The 4,492-nt window shown below is 39.3% G+C and overlaps 1 protein-coding gene across 1 annotated transcript in view; it reads right to left on the bottom strand.

Moving 5' to 3' along the window:
- bcl11ba (BAF chromatin remodeling complex subunit BCL11B a) overlaps positions 1-4,492 on the bottom strand; it is a 49,679-nt gene that overhangs the window by 36,553 nt on the left and 8,634 nt on the right. The window contains exon 2 of the mRNA XM_035674738.1: positions 2,231-2,704. Coding sequence (XP_035530631.1) covers positions 2,231-2,704 — 474 coding nt within the window. The remainder of the gene's footprint in view (positions 1-2,230; positions 2,705-4,492) is intronic.

Genomic DNA, 4,492 nt, shown 5'->3' with positions numbered 1-4,492 from the left:
TTAATAATATTAGCAATATTTTTAGTTTGATATTCTTCGTTTTTCTGTTTTTTGCACTGCTTTGCCCTATTGCTGCTGTGTCAAAATGAATTTCTCCTTAGGGGGATAAATAAAGGAATTATCTTATCTTATATGTAGACCAAAGAATCCTGATGACTTTCCATCAAGAGCCACCATAAGGTCCAAACTGTGATCAGTCCAATATTTTGATTTATGAAAAATACCTGCAAAACTAAAGACATTCTCATCAGCCTCAGCTGAATTTTGTGTCGTGTTGTGTTTAGTGCTAATAAATGCTAGGCTAAGATGCTAAAGATGATAAATATCAGGCAAAATTTACTGAACATTAGCATGTTAGCAGGCTGGTGTTAGTATTGCTGTATTAGTACAATAATAGTATTACACACACTCACAGAGCTGACTCTAGACTCCTGTTTAGTTCATTTCTCAGTCATATTCTATTACTAGTTGTTAATGCATCCCATGCCCAAGCCAATACAGATACCAATGATTAGTAATCAAGGACACAGATAATGTATATTTGGAACTGATATTTGCAGTAAAAAATTACAATAACCAGTGGTACAGTGTAACTAAGTTAATTTATCCTACTCAAGTACTGTACTGAAGTACAATTTTGAGTTACTTTCTATTAATTTATACTTTACTCCACTACATACTTTGCAGATTCGGATCATCAATATAAAATATAAATCAACTAATAAACTATGATATAGATGAAGCTACCCAGCAGTATAAAAGAAATAAAATGAGATCCACCTTTACAAGCTGCACTTTTACGTCTGGTACTTTCTATATTTCTTTATTTTAAGAGAACTTTTCAATGTAGTAGTAGTTCTCTCCCTCAGTCCTCTCAATAATGATAACACTGTTTACATCAAGTTTATTACTGAGATCTGGGAACAAGTCTGGCAGTTTGTGTCGTGTCTCTTCTGTATAGCACTGACTGCACTGTATTATTTATATCCTCTTCTGACTCTGCTCAACTTGTGTCCACAGTGCCACAAATGAATGTGTCCCATCTGCACCAGAATCAAACATGTATTTGGTGCATAATGCAGACATTAACACATTAAAGTAACAAGAGAAGACAAAGGACCAAATCATCTATTTCCCCATGCTTCAGTTCCATCCACAACCACAAGGGGACATGACAGTATACACTACATCCACTGAGTCAAACAGACAGATCAGCAGATCTGTGAGGAAACACTGGTTTCAGATAGCAGGGCAACACCAGAGCCAGAACACAGAGATTTTCCACTAAAGTAAAACTTTGGTAACCAGGAGACACAAGATACTCGCCAAGAATCAAAACAAACAATAAGTTGACCTGATTTTCTGTACACAGAGCAGACAACTGTGAGTTTAAGAAAATAAGAAACAAATAAGATGTTGACGCCGCTTTACACAACAGTGAGTGTGTTTACATGCATATATATGTTCTAGTTTTGCTTGTGAAGGTGCATGAACACCTGGTCAACAGTGATTTAGCTATTTCCTTTCTGCACTCCACAGTCTGCCTGAGACTGTATTCATTTTCTGCTATTTCATTTTACCAAGGAGCTTACCCATTCTGACGGAGTTTTATGACACAAGGCTACTTTAATCATCTCACTACATAAAACTTGGCAACAGGGGTTAAAGGCATACGAGTCCCAAACTCTGCATGCTGCCCAAACGCTGACGCCCTGAAATGATCCACACACAACAAAATAAGAAAATACAGACAGAGGGCTGCAGGGTCTCTGCAGATACAGACACAGCAAAACATTTTGGCAAAAATCGAGCGATATGATACGTATCACGGTACAGGGGTTATGATTTGATATACTGCAATACTGTAAGCAAGCCCATATACTGTAATTTCTTTTTCTTTAAATATTATTTTACGAAAACAGTCATAGTATACAGAACATACCACCATATGTATAAAATCTTTTTTAGCACACCCAGAACAGTGGGATCTGCATTTCTATTTATCACAGTCTCAATGTTTCGATCAGTGTTTTTTTTTTTTTAAACAAAGCACTGCTTTGCTTCCCTAAGCAGGGTATTTCTAAACTTTAGACAGAGTTACTCTAGCTAACATCTGCTAGACTAACTACATCCTGACTCTATCTTCATATTTAATGTAAAGATATGAGACTGGCATCAATCTTTTCATGCCAGGAAAGAAAACAAATGAGTGTATATTCATTATGCCTACCTGCCGGTGTGTTTTCCTGCTTGGTGCAAATCCCTTTGGTGGGCATCCTCTCTCCCCTCACACCTCCTCCCACCTCCTCCTCCTCTGGTGTCACTTGGATACCGATCTCCACCGGCTCCACCACCTTCCTCAGCTCCCCCCGCTGCGCATGGTGATGAAGGCTCTGCAGAGTCGGACTCCCTCCACCTCCTCCCCGGTCAGTCATCTTGTCATAGCAGCCATTGGCTAGCAGCGGTGTTTGGCACTGCTTCTTCTTGTGTTCAATGAAGAGGAGGATGTCGCCTAGTGGGAGGGTCATCTGACACTGGCCACAGGTCAGCAGGTCGTGGTCTGCGTGGAGGCCAGGTGGCAGGGTGTGGGCCAGACTAGGGTCCAACGGGTGGGGAGGTAGGCCAAGTGGGTGGGAGGGCAGGCTGAGTGGGTGGGGGGGTAAGGAGTCTGAGAACAGGCGGCCATCTGGAAGCTCAACCTCCGCTGTCCAATGAGAAAAACAGAAGAAAAATGTCAGATGAATTAACACCTGGACATTTACAAAGTGGTCCTTAATTCTAACGTTGTTTTGTGGGATGTGAGGATTCAGCAGTATAATCATCAATTAAGGCCATTTTATGCAGCATTGGCCAGGTGCGCAAAGGGATTCTTCCCTTATTGGCAGGGTTTGAACTTTTCTCTCAAGCTCACCTTTTTCACTCTTCATATAACTACTTCACAAAACACTTTTACAAACACTTTTAAGGAGATTTTGTCTAAATGTGTGCACCGTTACCCACATTAGTAGAATTAATTACGTCTCACCCTGCAAAGGTAGGCTTTCACCCTAACCTTTAAGTGTGACCAAACAGAAAAGGTATAAACACTCGGTACCACCTAGTTCGTTTGAACTCGTTTGATCTATGTGTTTTGGAAAATTGCTAATTTGTTACAACTACTACTAAGTTTGGACACACTTACCGATAACATAACTAGTGCTGAAACGAAAACAAAGAAAAGTCATGTATAAATCTATTATTCCATGCACATTACAATACATGGTTATCTTAGCCAGTAACATGTTGTTTTGGATGGAATTTTAATTTAATAAAAAAAATGCATTCGGCTATGCTTTAGATTTCAGAATGTGACTGGTATTTAAGAGAGAGGGGGGACAGTTTTCAGCAATGTCATTCAACTGCATTTTTATATACATTATAACATAATATATATTTAACAGTGACAGTTATAGATTAGATTTGCTGTCATTTAGGACAAACGTGCCTCCAAACTAACTAACAAAGGGGAGCACTAACATCATCCTACAGCAGCCACACTGACAATGATGCCTGCAGATGTGTCTGCACTGCACAAATTTTTTTTTAATCGGCCTCATGAGCACAGGCAGGTCGATTATCCACAAATGTAAATGTCAGATAATCGTCTCGATTAAACAGTCTGATGATTTTGGCATGCTCTGGATTTCTGACAATTTTAACAATTGTAAGCATAATTTGTATTTTTATATTCAGTAAGAGTGCGTATTTCATGATTGTACTTATTTAACTTATAAATAGTTAAGTACATATTAGAGATACACTTCCAAGCACAGATTTTTTTTCAGAATTAGTATTGTGAATAAACAGATTTATTTTGGCCAGTATTCCTAATTTGAATAATGTTGGAACCAAAGGGCTGTTTGCTGCTGTCATAAAGGTACTACACCTTCCTTCCTTCCTGTGCAGCAGAGCATGTTTGCTGGTAAAGACACAGGCAGCAGATGTGCGGTAGGAAAACAAACGTATGAACAGACTTCAAGGAACCAAAGTGAAGAAGTGAGGAGGTCTGGGAGAGAAGGGAGAAAAGAAGTAACCTCAGAGGTAAACAGAACAAAGAGAGAAATCCTCATCATCATCATCATCTCTTATTCTCTCTCTCTCTCTCTCTCTCTAATACAAGATGATGGTTTAGCAGCAGGTTGGCCATTTCAGCTTCCACACTAGAAATAGAACTGAAACATATTTGGGATATCAAATGCAGATGAAGGCTCCAGGTGGAGCGGCCCACCTCATGGCGTACCCGCTTTAGGTCTGCTTTTAAATACACCTCCTCTTCTCACAGTGGAAACACATATATGAACCATTCCAAATATATAATGTATGTTAGTGGTTCCTGAGCTTTTTATTGAAGTACACAAGGCTTCCTGTGACCACACATAGTAACTGGTTAGTGCTTCAAGCAGTTGAAGCAGAGTCAGTGAATCAGATTTTAAAAAAGGTAGAGAAAATGTGT

The sequence above is a fragment of the Morone saxatilis genome, unplaced genomic scaffold (genome assembly GCF_004916995.1).
Source record: "Morone saxatilis isolate NCDOM2014 unplaced genomic scaffold, NCSU_SB_2.0 Contig3, whole genome shotgun sequence".
Lineage (NCBI taxonomy): Eukaryota > Metazoa > Chordata > Actinopteri > Moronidae > Morone > Morone saxatilis.
Note: the sequence above shows the minus strand (reverse complement) of the source record. Positions and strands in the feature narration are given on the sequence as shown.